At 38.1% G+C, this 23,637-nt stretch overlaps 1 protein-coding gene across 4 annotated transcripts in view; it reads left to right on the top strand.

Moving 5' to 3' along the window:
* The window catches only part of MAST4 (microtubule associated serine/threonine kinase family member 4), a 237,554-nt gene that overhangs the window by 56,385 nt on the left and 157,532 nt on the right, over positions 1-23,637 (top strand). For 3 of the 4 annotated variants that reach the window (XM_054186830.1, XM_054186836.1, XM_054186829.1), the window contains 2 exons: positions 1,882-1,956; positions 19,598-19,629. In XM_054186830.1, coding sequence (XP_054042805.1) covers positions 1,882-1,956; positions 19,598-19,629 — 107 coding nt within the window. The remainder of the gene's footprint in view (positions 1-1,881; positions 1,957-19,597; positions 19,630-23,637) is intronic. The other variant, XM_054186834.1, reaches the window with a different exon arrangement.

Below are 23,637 nucleotides of genomic sequence, written 5' to 3'. Positions count from 1 at the left end.
GACCACCAGTCAAATTCCATCAATGCTGCTCACTATAAAGAAGCAGATTATTGAAGTTGCTAGGCATTTTGTTACTTTTTTTTTTTTTTTTTTGCATATTAAGATATTAATGTTTTATAATGCCAAAAGTTTGGTAAGGTCAGATTTGTGTTTAGGCTGAGTTTTGAAGCCTAGTGAAGGGTTCAGTGTAAGGGGTGCTTGTTTTTGATAAAAGTAATGTTTGTGAAGTTAATTAGCATGTTAGTTAATTAGCATGAAGTTAATTAGTAAACAACAATTCTTGTGGTTGCCTCAGAGTTTCTAGAAGTGATGGAGTAGATGCCACAAACAGGACTGAAGATTAAGCAACTTAAATTATTTCCTGAAAATTCAGGTGCCATATTTGGTAGAATTCACACAGAAAATTAACTTGGAAGTTTTCTTAATTTTGAAAGCAAACAGAGCAAGTACTGTTGTTTCAGGTGGTTAAAACACTGCAAGGCTGTTTAACTGAAAGTATGTATTTAGGCTGTCAAGAAGTAGGGAATAAATTGAATCAGTTTCCAGAAAAGCTGTTCATCCTAATACCTTAATTCAGAATATTTCTTACATGTGTTAGAGTAGTAGAGGAGTTAGGATGTCTGAAAAGTATCAAGATAATTTCAGTAAAGGGGAAAGTATGAATATAAAAGAGAAACAAAACTTCTTCAATAATCTGATCTGTTGAAAGCCTGGGGGGGCAGTAAGACCAGTGAAAGAAATAATATTCTTTCCTTTCATTGTAGGAAAAGCTATACAAATATTAAGTTTTTCCTTTGTAAAATTTCAGATTATACAGTATAGTTATTCAAAATACATATTTTTGCTCAAACTTTGTATTTTTTTTCAAGTTTCAATTTTTTTTGGTACTTAAGCAGTTTGAGTGTTTGGACTTTTTTTTTTTTTTTTTTTTCTTCTTTCCCTTGAAAAGCAAGTAGGTCCATCCATGTAGGAAAAGTTTAGGGACAGACTGATCCTTGTTCTAGAGGTTGTTTGGTATGGATTTTAATCAGTGAGATGCAACCACAAGAAATAGCAAGAATAGACAACAAAATGGTGCACTGTTCAAAGCCTAGGAGGCCGTCCTCCTTTTGCAGCTCCAGCAAATCCAGGTAGCTTTAAGACTGGCTGCAGTGAGGTATTTACCATAAATAATTTTGCACATGTGATGAAGACTATTGTGCTTCTGTTTTTTCAGTCGAATAGTCTTTCAAATTCCTCTGTCTGAGAGAAAATGCCTACGCTTTATATGTGTGAGCCTGCTGTTTCTCAGGTTTTCTCAGGAAAAGGTATTAACCTCTGCTAGGTAAAAATCTCTAAAACATAACGTGGTTGATAGTCTGTTGAAGCTCTGGATGGAGAATGTGAATTTTAAAAGTTATGTTTTATTAGAGGAGATGCTGGTCTTTGAGTTACAGTGTGAATCCAGATGTACGGGATGGCTGGCGGTTGGGTTCTTTAGTGTGTAAATTCTTAAATTGATACAGAAAATGCAAGATAATGTATATACTTGGCAAGAGTTAAGTTAATGGTTTTTCAACTTTAATGTGTGTATCTAGAAATGAAGTAGGCATGTGTTCATGTGTGTATTTTTAGTAGACAGCATCATTAAATGCATATGAATAATACATATATAAAAACGTCATGAGGCTGCTATTAGCAAAAGCTTCATTTTCTTTCTGATATTTGTATGGTGGTATTATTGAAATTGATTTAATAAAGCTTTTACAAAGCTAGTGAAAATACAGCTCAGTTAAATACTCTCCCTCTCCCTTGTCCAACATCCTCCATTCCATCCCCTCCACGATCCATTTCCCTGCTTTTCTCTGTTCTTCTTCCTCCCCTTTCTCCATTCACTGTCAGGAAGGGGCGCCTCAGAAGAGTCATTTCAGCTCAGCACGCCACCGTCAGAGACTAGTGGAACCAGCAGCTACAAAAGTGAGTGCCTTTATTGAAGGACCATTTTTGAAATGGAATGTTGTGTCAGCACAGTATTTATTACTAAAGAAGCTCTTCTTTGTGCTCATTGGGAGATTTAGTTATTTTTACTCATCTGCAACTGATGAGTAAATCACTCTGTCTCAAGAGGTGAACTTCAGAGCTGGAGAGATTCATATTCAAGTGCAGCTGTTGTGCTTTCTTGAAAAAGTTGGGGTGAGATTTTTTTTTTGGTGTCTGCAAAGTGAAATAGAAACTGTGTTCTACTTTGGTTTTATTACTTTGCGCGATATCTGTTTTCTTAAACACATGTCCAATTCATTTGCCTCATTCTTAAATAAAAGGCTTTCATTGAATAAAAAAATTGGCAAGGATATGGAAAATAATCAAATATTCTATTATCAAGCTGTGATGGGAACTTTCAGAGTTAAAAAACTCCAACTTTGTCATCAAGAGATTATACTAGCAGATATAATAGCAGTACCAGATAGTTTGTAATATTGTTCCACCTTTTTAGAAACATGTTTTTTTGCTAACAGTGCACAAAGCAGTTTGAGATATTCAGTGAGTGTGATGTTATTATGGAACTTTTATTCTCCAGGCTAATAAAATGTACTGTGATGCAAATTTTAGAGCATCAGTAACTTTTCAACTGTGTCTATTTTTTGCTACTTTTTGTGAGACTCCAGCAAAAATGAAACTGTGTATCCATTACTACCACAGAAATACCATTCTCCTCTTTGCTTTAGACTTAGATTACTTGCAGAATTGATTGCAATATTTACAGACAACCTTTGATACAGGTTGAAGTAGATCAATGAGTACATCAATGGTAGAAATCCTGGTCTTGAAAGAAAAGTGTTGATTTTTAGGAAATAAAAAAAGTGGACACATGGTGTCTTGTCTTGCATTCTAAACTATGACTCCAGTTGCTCTTGTCAGACTGATTCTTTCTGTTGCTAAATGTATGGACTCATTAAGTATTAATTGTGTTGACTTTTACTGTTGCCAGCTTATATTACTTATTCCCTTTGGCCTGTAACAGCGTTGTCAATATTAAGCTATCCTTTTTGGGGACTGGGGGAGGGCATTGCGGGGGTTACAGATGTAAAAGTGAGTGATGTATATGTTGTTTGTTTGTTTTGTTTTGTTTTGTTTTTTCTTTAATTTTAAAAAGGATTAGTTAAGAGCAGAAATGAATTTTGAATTAGCCTGTACTGTCTCTTAAGGAGCCTGTTCTCTTGGTGAACCGCTTTCTGTGTGCATTAATGTACAGTAGAATCACTACAGTTAATTCCCTCAATGTGGAAAGTCACAGGAAAAAATGTATACCAAGGTGCAGTTCTGTGGACATAAGCTGTGCTAGCTTTTGCTCCCTCCTCTTATCTAATTTTCCAACATACCCCAGTGCCCTACTTTACCCCTGGATGCACCTTCTTGAATGTAGGTGTGGTGTCAAAACCTCAGTCTGGTAGCTGCAAAGCAACCCTCGCATTAGTTGCACTTCTGTTTTGTTTGGGACAGAAGGACCAGAAAGGCTCTTGATTGGTGTTTCCAGAGCCCTTAGCCACTGCCCTTTAGTCAATGTCTTTGCTACCGGGAGGACATCCTGATGCACTGGGAGCAAGTCAGTTGGCAGCTCAGCATCTGGAGAGGGTCTGATATCACGGACCACATCATCCTCCACCTCTTTCCCTACAACCATTGTCAGCAGCTTCAGAATGACCATCTACCTGGAAAAGACTCTTCAGCACTAAGTAGAAACATAGCTCTGAGTGTTTCGTTTTGATTAAAATATGTCTGTAGGAGAGAGGATGGAGGCAAACAGGAAGCACTGCTTCATTGCCAATAGTCTGTGACAGAAGAGAAAAACTGCAAGTTCATAGCTCCCGGGGGCATGGATCGGCCTGCAGATCGCCTACCTGATCTCATTTCTCACTGTCCATGCAAGAGAATGGTGAAATCCTGGAACAGTAGTCTTCTGAGTCCTGTTCTTTGCAAACCTTCCACTAGGTGGGTAGTATCACTGCATCGCAATCCAATAAAACTAATTCTGACAGGCATCTGTGCTGACAGTGACTGCTTCCCTTCCTCCACTCCTGTACACATTTCTCACTGAAGAATAGCTGCCATGCTTTATTTCCTAGATATATATGCCTTTTTTTCCTCACCCACCACCCTTCGTATGTTCTTGGAATCAACTGCTACAGCTGAGAGGAGTGTACTTTCCTGGTCTGATTGAGGTAACTTGAGGTAATAATTTCTGCATGTTTCCCACTCCTTTCTATCTGTCTTTTCCTTCTTTTGTGACTGGATCAAACTCAAGGTCTTGGATTATGTGCTTTTGCCTCATACTTCTTTACGTGTCAAGTCTGGAAATACCATGTTCATCCATGACCAGACTACACTCAGGCTGGTTCAGCTGATGGACGGCAGGATATGGAATAGGCTTTGGCAGCTTAACAGCTGCCCTTCAGCAGGAAGTTTTGGAGGAGGGATATTGGCTTGTGATTCTGGCAAGAGGGACACAGTTTGACGCTTTGCGTGGCGCAGACCTTTGGAATGTGCAAAAGAGCAATGAGAATGCTGTGTTCAGCACCTTTGCTCAGGGCTGTTGGGGCTGTACTAGACTACTATTCCATGAACTGAGACAACTCAAGAGAAGGGATGAAGACAAACCTGTCCTGCAGCAAGTGCTACAACAGTTGTATGCTGGTAGGAGCAGTAGCCTGAGGTTACCTGAGCAGATTTGGCTGGGGAGAAGTGTGGCATGTGGTACTGCATAACAAGCAAGGGTGATGTACTGTGTTCTTCAAAGGCCCATCTACGTTCCAAGAACATACTTCAGGCAGTGTGAGTTTGTCAGTGTTTGCCATTCAGATCACTATGAAAGCACACTAGGGAAGTGCTGTTAGCACAGAGCCGCTAGGAGACAAACTCTCTTTCCCTTGTACTCCTGCTTGCACTTCCTGAACTGCTGTTTTCTGGCAGACTCACCTGTAAACTGCTGTAAGGCAACAGGATTGTCAGCAGAGTCCTGTCACCCTTCCTCTTTCATGTTTTGTGGCATTAGGGACCCTTACCACTAGTTGCTATGACAACCTGACCAGCCACTTGAAGGAATCCATTTGCAATGCAGCTGATGAAGAAAGGCCGTGACTTTCTCTTATAAAACTGTGAATTCAGCTGGGAAAGTTGGACTCCAGTCATCTCAAAAGGCAGCAGCAATGCAGCCTGTCTCCAAGCCCTACCAAAGACTTAACCTGCTTACTCTGTGTACCTCTGCAGACACACCTGCTGCAGTGCCCTCCTGGCAGCCCCCTCTAACACTCAGGACTGCAGGGCATTAATCATCCATTCCTGGGACTTTGGGGCCAGGGAAGCTCTCCTGGTGGAGACTGGGAGGACAGGGCTGAGATTCAGCTGTGCAGAGAATTCCAGAAGTAGGAAGCTGTAGAAAGGCAACAGGACTGGCAGAGTGTCCCCAGCAGCTTGTTCTCTCACACTCCTTGGTCTGAATTTATTGCCTCAGGAAGAGCTGCCAGTTTCTCCTGGTGGTAGGGGTGGGCGCACAGAAGCAAGTCTTATGATCTTGTTGCCATCTTAAAGCAAGAGCTACTGAGTCTGCTACTTTTAGACTGAAGATGGCAAATTGCCAAATACAAAGCTGATATGCCTTTCTTTAAGGTTGTTGATTCAGCTCTTTCTAGTTTTAAAAAACACAACACAACAAAACAAAAAAAACCCAAGCAAGAAAACCCCCCAACCCAAACAAACTTGTTACTTTGAAATGGTATGTTGTCCCTTGGCTCTGTAAAGACTGGTGTGATCCCTTTTATTCCTTTTGCCTTCCTGTGCAGCAGCTGTTTGCCTAGGTGGCAGGATGTTATGGAAGCCCAGGCTGCACGGCTTGCACAGACCGTTGCCTGTATCAGGGACACTGTTTGGGCATGGGGTAAGACCATCAAAGACCAGTAAAGGAATACTGTTTTTGTTCCTAGGAAAGCATCCTGGTGTGCTTGTATGGGTGTTCTGTTCTGCATGTCTGGGTCCCTGGGTTTCCTGCATGTGGCTCCTAACCTCATGAGCATGGGAGAACAGCTGTATTTGGGAGACTTGGAAGGAAGACAGTGTATCTCACGAAAGCAGCAACAGTGATTCAGAGGACACTTGAGGTACAACTTGCCAAGAAGATCTCCGTCTATGGTCAGCTGACTACAGGTGATTCACCTGCATCTTGGCACTCATTCTGCAGATTGTCCTGGACCTGGAAGAAATTCATTTGTGTGTTAGTGATTTGGGTGACCCAAAGCAGCAAGAGACATGGTGTGTTGACTTCTGATGGGGAGACTAATGTTTCCTGAGGGGGGAGGATCCTGGCCTGTCCTGGCAAAAGATAGTAGGGTTGTAAAGATGTGAATGTGGCCTACTATTTTTGCTCATGTCCAATTGTATGATTGGTTGATTGATTTGATGCAAGTCAGGGAAAGCTGGTCTTCAAACAATGATGAACCTCTTCTGTATAGATTTCTATTTGGATCTCAATTTTAGGACCTACAGCTGGTGATGGTTCTAGGTTTCTAGGTTAGTCCCATCTGTGAAACCTCATGTCTTCATTATTTTTTGAGTCAAGCTTGGAAGTGATTGAGACTGGTATCTGCCTCTGAGAGAGGAAGTAATGAAAATGTTTTGAGAGAGAGGACTCTGTTTTCTCCAAGTATTGGAGGAAGAACTTCCTTCATCCATTCGGTACTGATTTGCCTCATATCATGTTTTGGGCATGAAAGTGGCCACTCGACAGCAGAATGATCAGCAACAGGCAGTGGTGGGAGTATTTAGAATGCTTAACCTAACAAGTGCTAAACAGCTGCTGAAGGTATGAACAGGACCTTTATATATTTATTGGTGTAATCACAGGGTGTGCTGTGCTCCACCCAGAAAGTGGGTAAAGTCAAAGAGCATAGCCAGTAGGTTCGGGGAGGTATTATTCCCTTCTAACTGACGCTTAAGAGACGCATCTGAAATAACTGCATCCGGATTTGGGGCCCTGGTACAAGAAAGATGCTGGAGTTTGATGTACACGGAGGAGCTGAGGAGCTAGGTTTGTTTAGCATTGCGAAGGCTGAGATGGGATTTATTGGCTATCTTTCACCACCTAATAGATGGTTAGCTGTACTTTGAGTGGAGAATTGGACCAGATGGCCTCCAGAGGTCCTTTGCAGCATGAGTTGTTAGGTGTTTGAAGGGTGTGGTACTTGCTGCATGCTTGCCTCTATCTGCTCTGTAGTGATGCAAAGCTCTCCAAGTGGCCTTTTCAGCATAGCATCCTCTAGCAGATAAGCAGTGTAGATCGTACAAAAGATGCTGAAACACTGTGGATTAGAACTAGTCCGCTTTGACCCACAGAGCAGAGTTTGTTCTCAGACATCATAAAACCACTGTAGATGTAGTCTCTATGCATCTTCTGTTGTATATATTACGTTACTTGGTGGTGCCTTGGAACAGAAGCTTAATATAAAGAGTTGCTGGGGAATTTGTTTTCTAGAACTTTTCTGTAAGTTCCAAATATGAATACAGGTAGATAACATTAAAGAAAGTGCTTCAGGAGTAATGATCTGAAGGACAAAATAAAATACTCATTGATCAAGCTGGGAAAAGTAACAGTCAAATAAAAATCAATTTGATACGGGAGCATGGAGGTTGAGAAGGAGTTATAAGGGAAAGCATTTAGACTATTTTCAAACTGTTGTTGTGTTTCAATGCTTAATAATAAAGCTGTATTCTAGATAGGCTGCCAGTATAAACTGAAACACTTGTAGGTAACAGTTATGAAGATTACTCTGAATTTTGTCAGCTTGGAAAAACACTGATATTAGAATGAATAAAGTGGAAAAACTCCAAGCTGATCGTGAGGACAGTGGACATTTCAGCAGAGGTAGAATTTGGTTTTAAGTCATTCTGGTGTGAGTACCAGATCAATTAGTTACAGAGCACAGTAATCTTTCCTCAACTCATACTGAAAAATTTCTGCAGCATCTGTAAATAAGGATTTTAAAAACAAGAGTTTCTTGCTTTTGAACTTGCTTCTGGAGTTACAGTAGTCACTGTTGCACATACTCTACTTTCGAAGCTGATAAAAAATTTTTTAGAACTGTTTTGTTCTCTGCCTACCTCAGTGACTCATGACTTGTAATTGTAAATAAATAGTTTGCTGTTGAGAACCATGTCTTCACCTGCTAAACCTAGACTGAAGATCTTAATAGATGGGAAGCTTCAGTAAAAATACTTACCTACGTATGGCTATCAATAATAGATGGCTAGATGGATCAGATGCTATTGTATATCTTGCTAGGCTACATCTTAAGTATGTTTTAAACCCACTTGCATTCTTAAATTTTTGCTGCTTTTTGCCATAAACACAAACTGAAGAGTCTACTTCAAGAGTAAAAAAAGAAATCATCCATTAGGCAGGGGAGTGCAGAGAAAGAAGTACTATTTCCTAGCACTCCTCTCTGGCAACAGCTGATAGAACTTTGATTTGACGCCCAATTGATTGCTAGGAAGTTATATTTACCAAAGGTTAGAGAGTCTGGCTGACATAAATAGAAGCAAAAGATAGTTTGCAGTCAGGTATTGCAAATGGATCCTCTCTTTGGCAAGTTAAAGTTGTCTTCCTTATTAAATTAATCTCCTGGAAAAGTCAGTCTGTGGTTAGTGTAATATTCATTGTATTAGGTAGGTTTTATAACCTTCTACTGCAAAGTGGAAACAAAATAAATCCACAATACTCCCTTTTCTCCTTACTAAAACTTTAGTTTTGTAGAAGGTAATACCAAGTTATAATTAGATGTTTGCAGCTGTTACTTCAAACGTGTGGCCTCCATCCCAGTGGTGCTTGCATGCCTCCTAATTGATTAAAAATAGAAATAGCTGTGGTAGAAATAGTATTAGAAGTTGTTTGGCTAGCATAAATGCTAGTATTTATGCAAAAAATATCACAGAAACGTAAAGCTAGTCTTAAGATATGGTTAAATTAGTAGACTTACATCCTCATTTAGGTGCAGGATGTCTGCATGGTGTGGACACAAAGAAAGGGCTAGAATTTGAAATATTTACCAAGGACTGGGATAGGGGAGTGGGGGAAACCAGTGTTGGGAGGTATTTCAACCATACTGAGGTAAGATTTGTGTCATCAGAAGGATAGGGGTTTTTTTCTCCCCAAGAGAACTATTTTATTCTGCACGTACTTATCTTCACTAACGAAATTACCATGGAAGGTACACTGGTCCTTCCTGTTACTGAAATATCTTGGTGGTGTGACTGCAGGGAAGGTGAAAACTCCTGGACTTAGCCTGCCAGATGGCTCATATAAATCAGTATAGGAACTGGGAGGATTTTTTTTATACTGTTCCCTATTGCAGACTCTGTTTAGGATTGGGTTGCCTCCTGCTGTCTTAAAAACAGCTAGAAAGTGTAGAGAAGAAACTATGGTTGGCTACTCTTTAACTTTTGTTTCATGTTAAATAGATGCATAACTGAAGGTGTTTGTCCTAATCCCTTTTTATCCTTTTTTTTTTTTCCCTAATTGAGGGTCTTTGAGACTAGTCACATACGAAACCTCTGTGCCTTTAGAAAGTTCTTCCCATTAATTAGTAGATATTTCACAACAGAAACTTGCAGACAAATGTACTAGATAGGGGTATAAATTCGAATAACCTTCACCTATCCTGTTAGACCTTATTAAGACAGTATAAATAGGATTATCAGTCAAAAGTAAAAGGGAAGTTAAAAAATGTACTGCTTGCACAAACTTAATACAGTTGTTGATGTGATTTACTGTAGTTTGACTTGGAACAATCCATCTGCCATATTGGACAAGGAGAGGGATGAAATTGGCTATAAAATGGCAATAAACCAGAAGATTATCTGGGTCCTAATCTCGATTTACCTAGAATGTTAGTAGTCCAAACAAAAACTATAAAATATACCTTGCTTTATTGCTAGCAGATACAAAGAGACCAAGTAATGTTATAAATTGTGGGAAAGGATTTATCACTGTTACATTTTTGCTTTGAGTAGGTAAAAAGGTTTGTCTGTCCACTGTGGTTTTTAGCTTAAAACCTTGCCTAGGCTGAAACAGTGATTTATTTCATGTCAAAAGTTCACAAATTCTTGTACACAGGGGTCCAGCACTGGTCTAGTAATCTGCATTGTTTCGTTAGGGATTTTTCCAGTGCAACTGTCAGTATTAGGAAGCTGGGGTTGTGCCTCAGGGTGGTCTTTGCTAGATGTGAGTTTACTGCCTGCGTCAGAGGTTTTTAGACCAGTGATTGATGCAGCAGCTATGGCTGTTGTTGCACACATTTTGAGACTTTTGGATGAAAATAAAAGTGTCAGACTACTGATGTTTGTGTTATGATCCCTTTCTGATAAGGAAAGGAATACTTCAAAAGAGCATTCAAATCCCCAAAGAAAAATTACCTTTCTCCTTCTTGTCTTCTTTGCAGTGGGTACGCAAAATTGAGATTGCAGCTAATTGGAGAAACTGGGTAACATCAGAAGGGAGAGCAGTGTAGTATCAGTAAGGATCATGGGATTTTTGTCATATTGTGTTTGGAAAGGTTGAAATAATTTTTTCTTGCTTTGGAGTGTTGACTAGTAATTGAAGATTTGTGCAACAGTTGGTGGTGGGGGTGTCCTCTTGCCTACCATATAGGAAGAGGAGTAGTGACAGTAGCCTTTTGCAGTTCATCAGAAAGTATGGCAACCAAGCAGGAAGCAAGGTAAGAAACGTGTTCAGCATGCCCACATAGAGCAACGTTTAGGTTTATAGTAGGGGCAAAGACAAGACAAAAGATCATGAGAATGTGGCTCCCTAAGCTAGAATGGGCTCTCCTTTGGGAGTGTCAGACACCAGTGTGGATCGTTCAAATTTTTCAGGACGTTTAAAGTCCTGTAGGAAATAATTGAAATTCAGCTTGTTGAGAGGAACAAGTGACTACAGTTTTGAAATGAAAAAATAAAGCGTTCATTTTGACTTAAGTTGTTTTCACCAAAGGGGTTAATGTTTACCTTTTTAGTCACTGGACAGTCTCACTTTTTCCAGTGTGACCCTCACCCTAGAACTTGAACCTTTCTTCTACATCAGTGGAGTGTATTACCAGTAAGCTGTTGGGTCAGCTGAACTGATCAGATTTGAATTTATAAATACTCATTAAAATGTCAACATTTAGCAAAATTTCTAATTTTGAGACCTTTAATTGCATAAGTGGCAGATCTGGAGTTGTTAACAAAGCAAATATAAATTAGCCTTTTTCTACAAAAGAGATACTTCTGTTATCTGCTGAAAGCAAAAAAAAAAAAAAATAGTGTTTTGCCGCTGCTGTTTCCTGTGTTGGTTTTTTTTTGAGGAGGGAAGTGAGTTGTTTGTGCCCTTTGTACCTGGCCTGCCCAAAATCTTCTCTTTACCCTTGTGTGTAAAGAGAAGCTGCGGAGCTCAGCTCTGTGGTTCCTAGAGTGGGCACTATGGGCACAAGAGTGCCCTGGAGAGGCTCTTGTGACCAATTCCTCAGATTAACATGGCTTAAAACTTAGTTCCAGTGTACTTTCCCCTTTCAGCATACATGCTCTCTTCCAGCTTGTGATTGTGAATGTGTCAAGGTAGAGAAAGGCCTGTGTTTGCTAGTGGTAATCAGTCCTGGAAAAAAGAATAAACATGTTTGGACTGTTTTTAGCCCCTTCTGTCCTGTGCAAGATGACTAACAAAACCTGTTGCAATCAAAACATAGATGTAGGCAAGTCTCTTTCATGTTGAAGGCAGGCTTAATCATTTTATCTTACTGATTTCAACCGCGGTGTAGCAGCAGCTGCTGAACATACTCATTGTATAATACAAAACATGATTTGCAGCTGGGAAAAGGAAGGCAATTAGATTCTTGTGGGCATAATGGTCTCCAGCTGTATTGTCAAGAAGAGCTGAAGCTGGTCACAATGTGCTGTGGTGTTACTTTTTTATTTTGCTTTTTAATAGTAGGCAAAATCCTGTGTAGGTATGCCTATATAAAAAACACAGTTTTCTATTTGATGAAGGAACCTAGAGAATCAAAGAGAACCTAGAGTCAAAGTGGATTCAGGGTTTTCCAATTTTGGTAAACTGTATCATTGTTTATATTTGTTCAGCTGAACAGTTGCACTAGCAGCTGGCATTTATGTCTTGTGTGACTCTTTTTTTATTTCTCCCCTTCTCCTTTTCCCTTAATATATGGTAGCACTCTTAAACTCTAAGTATGGCAATATTCGTGTGAACTTGGTAGCTGGAATCTGTTTAGTGGTGGTGTTTCAGACACTTTGCAGTCCAAAACTTTGTGTTTTCTCCACTAATCATGTGGTGATGTGGTACTTTGCCGAGGGGCAAAATAGACTGTGTGACAGCAGGTCAGAATGGAGAATGGATTTTCTAACATTGCATTATGTTAAATGATTTTGTATACTTTGAGGTGGAAAGTTCATTCAGAATTTTCACGCTTTTTAATTGAAGAAACATGGTTATTCATTTTTAAATACTTGAGAGAAAAATGCAACGTGGTAGACAACAAACAAAACCTTAAGTAGTATTTTTCTATTATATTTTACTAGGAAGTATTTGAAAGAAGTAAAGCTCAGACCACTAGAAAATGAATACACAGATTTACTGAGTTAAGGTTAGCAACCGACAAATTGCTCTCTTTCAAAAGGGTTTGTGCTCCTCATTAAAGGGAGGTTTCACCTTTTACTAATTACAGTAGCTACTCTCCAAATAAACTATGCTGCATTATTGTTGTAAGGAAGTTGACTTGATGTGTTCTGCCACTGCTGCTTTTGGCTGAAAGCTTGAGATAATAGCAGAAGTAATGTTATTAAGCATAGTCTGAATAATTCTTAACTGCATTACTGTTTCTTATTTGGCCAGTAGATTACTGATACAATGTTCTGATCACAGTACTGATACAGTGGCATTTGTGGTTTGGTTTTTTTTTAGTTGATTTGGGATGTTTCTGAAGCATTGAGTATTTATGGATTCACTTGCTATAAATTAGACATGCCAATAAGCATGAGTGAATTTATTTTTATTTTTTTTTTATTCCCATAATGGGTATGTTTGTAGCACTTTTTTCTTTTTTCTTTCTTTTTTTCTGGCTAAGTCAATTTGATTATTATTTTTTCTCTTTCCAAGGTAAATAAAAAGATTATACTCAAAACTTCTTCCAGTGACTTACTCCTGTAGTATCCTCTCTTTTCAGAGAATATCTTTGACTACCAAGCATTGATTGAGATTCTTGCTATTGTCTCTAAAGAAACTGTTGTGCTACTTTGTCTATTTAAAAAAAAAAAAAAAAAAAAGCTTAGTTAAAGCCTATACATTCTGGTATAGGATTTGTTTTTTGATTTCTGCCAATTTCTTTCAAAATTTAATCGAGAATGTCATGTGTATTGTGTCTCTGAAACAATGTAATTGTTTTTGAGCAAGATCTTTTGGTTGCTAAATGTTATTACCGATTCCATAATAGGAACGACTTCAGACATTCTTTTTGATCCAGTTATTTTGCATTTAAATTTATAATGCCTAACTTTAGATAGGCACCTGAGTATTCCTTTTACAGAACATTTCAGAACCTGTAGAGTTAACAGACAGATATGTTCCTACTTTGAAAGATACAGTCAGCAAGTTAACTGAAGAGATAAAAATGAACTGTATAGAATCCAGAATATGGAATTAGACAAAACATCACCTTTTCTGGTTAAACCTGTGCTTAAGTACCTTTTTACTTTTACAGTATATCCTCTGTTAAAATCTGCAATAGTTGTTGCTAATTTGTGACTTCAAGTTCATTATTCACAAGGTTTTTTAGTGCTTGGGGATGTGAGGGGAGTAAGTTACCATGCAGAATATCATCTTCGTACGTTGACATGCAGTTAAAAATATTTAAAAGAAGCCTTGTGTTCTGTGCGAGGGAGCATTCTGCAGGTGACACGGGAGAACTGTGAATGGAGTCTTCCCTGAGCAGTAGTAACTACCTTCCAGAGCTTGCCAATGCAAAAGTGGCAATTTTCATTGTTGAAAATACTTGTGAAGAGATGACTTTTGGTGTAATCGGTGAAGGGACAGACTAAGAAAAAACCCTGGTAAACTGGTGGCTGCATCTCTATGACTAGAAAGAATATGAAAGCCTTCAGATGAAAGGCAGAACAGACTTTACTGCTAGGAATTAATAATGCCTAGCTCCTTGACAGCCAGTGTGGAAAGGGAAAGACAGCAATCTTGACTGGGACTCGTTACCAGTGAAGGAGCTATTGGTACAGTTTTCCTGAGAAAAGTGAATATAGAATTGCATCTCGGACAAAACAGTTCAGGCTAGCATTGCTGATAAAGAGGTGGTCCAAACATGAACTCACTCGGGTCATCTGCAAGGGAGAACAATTTTATAGTTATACTTGTGTTGTAAAAATCAGATCCAAGTGAGAACACCTTGTCTGACAATGAAAGAGCTGAACACCTTTCTGCACCTTTTCGAAAATCAGTTAATCCTGTCTTGAATTGGAAATTTTGAAGTCCATAGCCACTCCTAAAATTCAAACCTAGTATTAATAGAAAACCATTTCTGAGGCAGAGGCTTACAATTCTTGGAACCAGAAAACATTATAAGCTGTCATAACAACAAAGGACAGTTTTGAGAAATAAAATTGCAGCAGGAGAGACACAATTGCTATGGGACACTAACTCTTGGGGCATTTGAGGTGGTTGATCTGTCCCTGCACTGAGCCAGCCCCTTGGTAATGTGCTCTGTAAATCTGAAGAACTGAATGTTGGCAAAGTAGGAAGCAATCAAATAAAAAGCATACCCTGCCACTGCCTCACTTAGAAGGTATTTAAAATGGATTAATACAGTGGTCTGATGTACTGATCTGATAAAGAGGTCAAGATTAGCTTCTAAAAAGCTCTTGCACAGTGCACCCCCTTTCTCTGATACATCAAAACAATCCTATATTATGTTACTTGCCCTGCTTTTTTTTCTTCCTTCCCGCATCCAACTGCAAGATCTGCTGTCATCCCCCAATTTTTCTTCAGTAAAAACATAGTAATTGCTTAAAAAGAAAATCCTTCAAATTCATCCCTCAAAGCAGTAACTCTTGCTGTCTGCGATTATAAGAAGGTGAATTGTGTGCTATTGCTGATTTTTACTAATGCAGTGTTGATGTTACAATGTTAACCTGTTGTTAATTCAGTGTATTAAGATCTAACAAATGTTACCAGAAAGCCCTAAGATGCTTAGAGCCTGTGAGGGATGGGTAGAGCAACAGTGTGTGTGGGAAGCTCATATTAATCTTATCACACATAACCTCCCCTGCTGAAGAATGCATTACTGAAATTTGTTGTGAAAAGGTTCATTTTTTCAGACTACTTCATGGACAATTGAAAACTCTGAAAGACAAGACTTTTTGAATATTGAACATTGCAATTGTTGTTGGAAGATGAAGCAAATTTACTGTTCTAAAATCAACCTGTATCAACATTAACCATGTCTTTAGCAGCTTATGAATGTGTTAGCTTTTTATTGATTCTTTAAAATTGAACCCTGCAACAAGTAATAAGCTAATGGCATCTTTTCTTTCTCCCATATAAAGGAGGAAATTAAGTATTTTAAATTTTCTGTAATTTAACAATAGTATTTACAAGAAATGAGATGGTTAGCGTTAGAATTATGAGTCACCTCTGTCGTTTAAACCTTTTTATATAGTGCTGTTATTTAAACCATGTTTCTAGTTAGTGCGGTGAAGACTGACTCAGAATAAAGTTAAATGCCCTTTATTCTGTCAGTGTGGTTTTTTTTTATAAGGCTGGATATTTGCACTCTGGTGCATTGACTGGACATGTCCATACTGAAATGTCTTATAGATGTGTAGAACCAGAGGAAGAATCATAATTACCAAAATAATAAAAAAGCATCTGTGCTTGCAAAACCATGTTATTGATAGTAAAATGCCCGGAGTATGGATTTTGAACTGGTAAAACATAGCTGCAGTTAAATTCAGTACACATGGGTCTTACTACAACATCACAGCAATGTGGCACAGGCTTGCACAGATCTCTTAAAGCTGAGGCAAGGCTTATTATGTTTTCAGACCACGGCTTTTTAGACACAAAGGGCCTCAAGGGAACGAGTCTCTGGTCCAGTAATTCTGCTTTGTGTTATTGCAGTGGAATGAAGCAGCCCTAATACCAGCCCAACTTGAACTGGCCAGAGGAGGATTCCATGTAGGGCAAGGGCAAAAGAGCGTAGTGTTGCCCTCTGCAGCAGAGCTGGTGCCCAAGAACCATGCATAGTGGTAGTTAAGGCATCTTTTTTTAATACTCCAGGGGCTTGCCTGCTAAGTACGTGATCTGAAGGTCTTGACACCACAAAGTTTTTTACTTTCAGCAGTCCGTATGTGTTGGATGCTGTGCAGCAGAACTAGAATGGCTGATCTTTTGAGTCTGTTTTATTGAGACTTTCAGAAAGGAAACAGTGTAATGCCAGAAAGCTGTGAAGTCGTTATAGTTCATTTGCAGTGTAACTGAGATTTGAGCTGGAGCATTGCAAGCCTGAAAAACAAAGTCATTTTTGGTATGGTATCATTCAGTGCTTCCCTGTTTTCAGTGTCTGTGAGTAGAAAAGTTGGGAGAAATGGAGTAAAAATGGCATCTTTAGCTTTTGAATGGTATGGATGGTTTTTATGTACCTAGGAAGTGAATGATTTGTCTAATCTAAGCTATAGGCTAGTCCCTATGTAGAGCACATTCACACTTTCGCCACGTGCTCTGTGTAGACCCTGCTGTGGCACTCTGTTGTATGTTACAAAGCCATCATAATGTTGGTGAGCCTTGTCTGGAGTAAGAAAGTCTGTACTGACACAGGTGATAATCTGATAATTTTTTCAGTCTGTGCAAAAATCTTTGGGGAAGGTGAGTCCTAAGTGACACAAAAAAGTCATGTAGGAGCTGTAAAAATTCAGCCTGATCTGCGACAGAAAAACAAGCTTCCCTTTACTACAGGTTCTTTTTTTTGGTTTTGTTGTTGTTGGTTTTTTGTTGTTTTTGTCTTGGAGATACTCAAGCAGGAGAAGCATGAGAAAAGTAACGTTACATTTTAACACCAATGCTGTGATATATAGGAAAAATGAGTATATAGATATTATGCAGAAAGGATATTTGTTTTATTTCATTCCTTGTTTTGTTTGTTTATGTGTGTACTATTTTAAAACCCAGCCTCACAGACGCTTTATTTGCAATGTTTTGTAGATCTTCTTGTAGGTTTTGTTTCATTTTTCACTGTGTATAGGGAGATCTTGGCAGTTCTAAACATCTTTACCATCAAGTCATTGCATTGAATCATCTCTTGTGGAACCTTACTCTGTAGTCAAAGGTAGTGCTTCAGGATGGCATGCATGAGAATAGGCCAAGCGATTAATGTGACTTCAGGTGTCTACAGAAGGCAGTGCCTGTCATTTGCTGTGCTGTTATAATGATAAACTATAATAATAAAAGAAAAACAACAACAACAAAAAAAAACAAACAAAAAAACCCAAAAAACCAAAACCCTGAATCACAAGAAACAAGTTTAAAGTACATGTTGCAACTCTGTTAAATGGGATGCAAAACCAAGTATGATTCTTGCTCATACATTTTGGCAATTTTTCCACAATCATTGTCTGTTATAGTATGACAGTGCATAGAATTACAAGTAAAGTTTTATGTTAGAAATAGAATACAATGGCATTGTAAATATTAAAGAAAAAAAACACCAAAGGGAAGTATGTGGGTTTTAAATTGTAGTTACATTTTGTTCACAATGAATGTGGCATTTTAAATTTAGGAGAATTACTCAGCTTCATAATGCAAAATTGTATGCAGGTGTAACTGTTCTTTTGTATGTAAGCACATGTTATGCTAAAAGATGTTGTTTTAAATTGCAAATTCTGAACAGTTGCTGGAACTTCCTAGGAAGTGCCAGAATTTGTAACCAAGGCCCCTAATTCTGCTCTCCTATGCCTTCGCGTTATGATCTCTTATTACATTGTTTCACACTATTTTTTCCTGCCTCATTCAGTGAACAGGATGGGCGGTGCTCAAGAATTGAGCAGCTACTTGATATTTTAATCCTTATCATTCAGTTAGCAGCCCAGGCTTTATTTACTGCACACCATTTAAAAGTCTGTAAAGAATACATAATTATTCAATCCCTTATGGCCTTTTCTAAGGTGCCTGGCTGAACTAATTTTATCCATTCAATTGTACTTTCATGTGCATTTTCTGGTCTTTATGTGCTGTGTGAAATACATGTGTGCACACATACACAATGTGCATATATCTATATATTTACTTTTCAAAGAGAATTGTGCCAATTCCTTTGATAACTTCTAGAATGGAAACTGATTTACACACTTTAAAATAATCTTCCGTGATGCAGTGGCTAAAGACATCCATCCACATAACTTGAATCATTCTTATATGCAACCTTGTATTTTGTGATGGTCTCCAACTTTAATGTATCTGTGTATCCTGTAGGCTAGACAAGTTGTCCCTTTGTTTTAAACGTAGGTGGTTCTCCTGCTGGACATGATTGCAAAGAACATGTACTTAATGTAGCATTCAGAATATAAGTTCATGTGAGAAATGGAAAAAAAGTGAGGGTCGTTGAACAGTGGAACACATTGCTCAGAGAGATTGTGGAGTCTTCATCTTTGCAGATGTTCAGAACCCAACTGGATGTGGTCTTGAGTGACCTGCTGCAATTGGCCCTCCATTGAGCAGGTTGGACCAGAGAATCTCCAGAGGTCCCTTTCAGCCTCAGCTATTCTGTGATTTACAGAATACAGATTATCTTAATCTGCTTGCGGGTATTATATATATTATGCATATTTCTGATAAGCAAAACATCATGAATCTTGTGGCTTTCTTCTACACAAAAATGCTAGTAAAATGTTTGTTGGCAATTTCCTTTTGGCTAGCAGGCTATCTTGTCAGTCCTATAGACAGTAGCTTAGCTGTTTTCAGCAAAAGTTGTAGAAATGTTTGTACAGCAGTGATTCTGTTGTTATGCTAGTACTTTGCGTCACATTGTAGTAAATTACAATGATTTATAATTGATGAAACTGTTACATACTTCATCTTTTTTGGATTAAAGAACATAGTGTAGAAAGCTTGGTGCCGATTGTCACCTATTTAGGTCTGGATCCTGTTAACTTCTGCAAATGATGGATGCTGGAAAGAGCTTAGTATGTCTCTGTCACTGAGTCTTGTAAATTTTAATATTGTTACCAATAGCTCTGTCTGTAAGACTTTTCTGTAACATCCATCTATTGTTTGAAATATTTTAATATTACTGCTACGAAAAGGCCTAGACTTTTCCCATTGCTAATGTTAATATTTCAAATAAGAATGGAAGGCAACAAGTAAAAGATAGCGTGTGTAAAATCTGTATCACCTTTTACTGTAGTGCAAATACAACACTTCTATCTGTCTGCTACTGGTGGGATGGGAGGATTACAGTACTTGTCTTAAAAAGGCCACTTCCAGTGAAAATCTTATATTCCTAACACAGTGTTAACTTTTTTTCTGTTGCAGAAGGAGTTAAGCCTTCCAAGAAGAGGAAGTTTGTAAGTATATGGAGTTTGTTCTGTTGTGCTCACAGTAAAGTATGTAGTTTTGACAGTTTTTGAGTAGGCTAGTCGTCTTTTCAGGGCAGTTAAAATGAAGGTTAATTGTGGCAGTTGATCTGCCTTCAAATACAAACAAAGAAATTAAGACTGTAAATGAAAACCTATGGGTTGTGTAGTGACCTTTTTTATGCCCATCCCCGTCTTCCAGAGGAGCTATTGTGAGGGATTTCCAAAGTGATAAAAAGTTCTTATGTTGAAGCTTTTATTTTGTATTGAAGATTTCTCATGTTAAAAATCAAGGAAGAAATTTGGTTTCTTCATGAATGATATAAACGAAACTTGAAATGTAAGTAAAACTGTTCCCTTACAAAATTCTGTGATCGAACCCATGGGTGAAATGGTAGGAACAAAGAATAGATGAGTTCTACTAAATGTATACGGTTGTTAAGCAACTATATTTTAATTAGTTGAACAAAAGACTGTCTATTCTTATATAAGTTGTTACTAAGTTAGAATAATATGAACTCAGATACTGTGGTTTAGTTGTGCTTTGCTCAGATTTCTGTACCTTGGCTTTGTTTTTCTAACATTTTTCATCTGTTTGGTTTTAAAGATTTTATTTTTTCTGTTTATTTTTTTCTGGCTTATTTCTTATTTTTTATTAGTAATTTATTGAGAAAGTATTGGGATAAGAACATAGGAAAATGTCTTCAGAAACAAGCTTTGTTCACTTACTACCTTATTCAAAAAAACAGCTTAGGACTCCAAGGTTATCACTATACTTGAATAAGTTTGTGTTAATATGACAACACATTGTGAATAAAACCCTAAGCCCTTGCACTAAAGGCCAGTTAATTTGTTTTACTTTTCTATGCTTGTTTTCAACTTGATTGTGCTGTGTAGCTTTTGGTGATTGTAAGGTTAGGTATGTTAATGTCTGGGAAAGTGTGGTTAAGTGCTCTGTTGTTCTGACTTAAGTGGTACACCAGGAGTCTGTACTTCGCAGGACATCTGCTGACTTGTAAAATACTTGTTTCAGGTTTTGACACATGAAAAATAAACACTAAAATTTGAGGCTAAATTTAAAACTAAATTTGACACTAAATAATAAGCAAACTATTTAAGAAAAGTCAAGAAAATATAAAACTAATTCCACATCAGGTTTTTATTATTGAAACGACTGGGAGAAAAACGGTTAAGAAGAATGATCTTTGGTGCCTTCCTTTGGTGCCGTTGATGCTTTATATTAACCTGAAGCTGTTGTGTGGGAAAAGATTGCCTCTGTTTAAGTTAATGGCTAAACTCCTGTTGACTTCAGCCAGAACAAAAAATGGCACTTTTTTTATTTGTAGCTATGACCTTGCTTACTCTTGCTATGACGTTTGACATTGAATGTTATTAGATATTTTTCTCCAAGTTTGAAAAATGGCTGCAAAGCAATCACCTCAATTGCATTCATATACATATTTTTATAGCTGATCACTGAGATATAACGTTCCTGAGACTTTAGTAAAGTATAGTAAAGGAATAGCCCCTTGTCAGCATAATCATATCTAGTTATTAAAGTGCTTAGGATTCTGCAGATGGTATTTTAAAACATCTTTAATACTGTTATCTTAGTTAATAGAGCTCACAGTGCTGAGGATAGGAAGGGCTGTAGCATTAGGGCTTGTGTATGTGGGCCATGTTGGCTGCTCTATTTGCATGTTCTATCATGTTGATGCGAAGACTGAATTTCACAATGTGAGGGGTCCTATGCTTTTGTTGCCATAAACATCTAGAGGTCCTGAATGGCTCCAGGTAGGCATATCACACTGTCTTCTGGAGCTCCAGAGACAATGGCATGCTAAGGACACGGCTTTAAGCAGGACAGGGAGAGCTGGTTCAGGGGTGCTTGGAAAGCAAGGTTTGTATTGATGAATGACTGGTACTGATTTCCACCACTCCCCGACCCCCCCCCCTTCTTTGAAATTATCTCTTATTGTCTTATATGATACAATCAGAGGAGGAAAGGAAAGAGGAATGCATGAGGAAAGATGTCTTGCTTGTGGTTCACCATGTGTATGTTTCAAAGAGCTAGTGTGCAAAATAATTAAGCTTTCTTTTATATGCGTTGCGTTATTTTTTATAATACCTATTTTAGACTGGCTTCTGGCTGGACCATACAGAGTTGTTTTCCATATATATGCAGATATTTTTAAAATAATTTTTCTATGACAACATAAAGGAGGCTGCTGATTCTAAGTCTCAATGGGATGGGATATGTTATATATAACATGATTATATGCAAAGGTGGGTATTTGGCAGGAAGGATACTGAGTAACAGATAATTTGAAAAGAAGCGGTATTTGACTGATATAGAGTACCAGCCTTTCCCTGCCTATTCTGCTGAACCAGCCAGAGCTCTCAGACTTATCTGTGTGCTCAACTTGATGCCAAAAGTGGTACTTGGGTTTCTTTTACTAAGTTGATCAGATAAGCAGTGAAAGAGGACAATGCCAACTTACCGACAGCAAAACCATAAGCAGAGGAGTCTACCTGTGCAGTAGCTGTTATTCCAAGTTCATTAGCTGTGGCGTCCACTTCAACATGTTGTGCTACCTGCTGCAAGTCGGCAATGCTTATTTATTTGTTGAACCTCATCTGCCAGTCATCTGCCAGGGGTACCCTGATTGTGCCATTGGACACACGTATTCTTGCTGTTTGTGGAGTTATTCCACCTAGTAGCTGACCTTTTGATCTAGTTCTGTGGCTGTCAACCTACAAGCCCAACTGGCTTCAGTTAAAAAACATGCCCTCTTTTCACTGACCTATTTATGTTACCTCTCAGTGTATGTTGTGTGTTAACCAGGTGAGTTTCCATCACTGAATTTAAGGCATCAATGTCCTTATCCTCTTTTGTTTCCTTTCCATACCCACAGAGGACAGCAAAATAAGAATTGCAGAGAGACAGGGCATGAACTCAAAGGTTATGGCACAGAAATTACCCTCAGCTTTAAGTAGGTATGTTCTGGTTTCAAATGGCTTTCTCCTAAAAATGAATTGAACAACAGGCTTCTGTGCAGTGGACGGGAGCCTTTGGAAACAGTAATACTTAAAGAGAAGTAAGTGGTTAAGTAGAGGAGGTTCCTTATTACTTTAGAGCTTCAGTGGTTAAAGCACCTGCCCTAGAAGTAAAATATGTGACTTTTCCAGACTAATTCAGTTATTTTTCCTTTTCCTTTTGTTTAATCTGTCAATTTCAGTTTAATTCAGAGCTAGATAACTCACATGTATTTATGTTTGCTGCATCTGTCCTCTTGACATTACTGAAACTAATTTCAGTAATTATAAAATATGGAGTCTAGTTCAGTAGTAGCAATTATATAGTCTGCTTGCACCTGTGGAAATGTCAAAGTTGGTCTCATAATTTTCATAAAATTCATTTAAGCATTACAGTGAAGCAGCTGATATACTTTGATAATAGCAACATAAAAGTGTGACCAGCCAAGAATTCAACAGAAACACTAGTTAAAAAACACTGCTTTGTTAGAGGCTTTATTAAGTAAGTTTCAAGAAAGTTAATAACAGTTTTGTAAGAAAGTTTTTATCAATGACAAATACGGACTATGAGTTAACCTTAGGGTAAAAAGTGGGAATGAGAAACTGAGTGGAATGGCGTTATGAAATCATGCCAACTATACTTTAAAAAAAAAAAAAAAGCTGTGATGCCAGTGTCATGTAGGTGGATAAAACTAGAATTTGATTGACAATTTCTTTGTGCACATATATTGGTATGCTTACATATAGATATATCTATAAAAAACTTGTCTATATATAGGTGACCTGTGATAAGGAAAAGCGTTTAGATCAGATGCCAGAACATACAAAGGAAATCTTAAAACTGAAATACAGTGATTGTACAAGCCTAATTCTCTTCCAACGGCCACCTCTGAATTTTATCTCCCTAATTGCATAGGCTTGGTTGTGGCTTGAAAGACAGAACTGTCAAACACAGTCAAGGAA

This window comes from Rissa tridactyla, chromosome Z (assembly GCF_028500815.1).
Source record: "Rissa tridactyla isolate bRisTri1 chromosome Z, bRisTri1.patW.cur.20221130, whole genome shotgun sequence".
In the NCBI taxonomy this organism is placed as follows: domain Eukaryota; kingdom Metazoa; phylum Chordata; class Aves; order Charadriiformes; family Laridae; genus Rissa; species Rissa tridactyla.
This window is presented reverse-complemented; position numbering and strand designations above follow the sequence as displayed.